Genomic DNA, 335 nt, shown 5'->3' on the forward strand with positions numbered 1-335 from the left:
TCCACCCGCTGAGGGATAAAGTGTCCCAGACAACGCCAGTCTGTCGATAGACCCGTGGTATATCGAAGTGAGGAGACGCAGTCGCCCGTGGGGTGCTTCCTTCAGGAGACGGCACTTGTGACACCCACACCTGCCCCGTCCCCGCCTGGAAGGCACGAGCAGCCAGCCTCTGCCTCCTAAACGGGCATCGCCCCGCTTTCCCTCAGCGTGGGCTTGTTGGGGGCTTCCCAGCTGCAGCCCCGTGGGGTGGGTTCATCGCTTGTTTTCTCGCAGATGTTCAAGAAAAAGGGCCTTTCAGATCACCAAGTCCTTCCTGCCCATCCTGGAGTGGCTGC

General features: G+C 60.9%; 1 protein-coding gene across 1 annotated transcript in view; it reads left to right on the forward strand.

Annotated features, from left to right (window-relative positions):
- Nucleotides 1-206: 206 nt before the first annotated feature.
- The window catches only part of SLC26A4 (solute carrier family 26 (anion exchanger), member 4), a gene marked incomplete at its 5' end in the record, with an annotated part of 23,403 nt that continues 23,274 nt past the window's right edge, over nt 207-335 (forward strand). Inside the window, one exon of the mRNA XM_010079560.1 lies at nt 207-333. Coding sequence (XP_010077862.1) covers nt 207-333 — 127 coding nt within the window. The remainder of the gene's footprint in view (nt 334-335) is intronic.

This window comes from Pterocles gutturalis, unplaced genomic scaffold (genome assembly GCF_000699245.1).
Source record: "Pterocles gutturalis isolate BGI_N339 unplaced genomic scaffold, ASM69924v1 scaffold11709, whole genome shotgun sequence".
In the NCBI taxonomy this organism is placed as follows: domain Eukaryota; kingdom Metazoa; phylum Chordata; class Aves; order Pterocliformes; family Pteroclidae; genus Pterocles; species Pterocles gutturalis.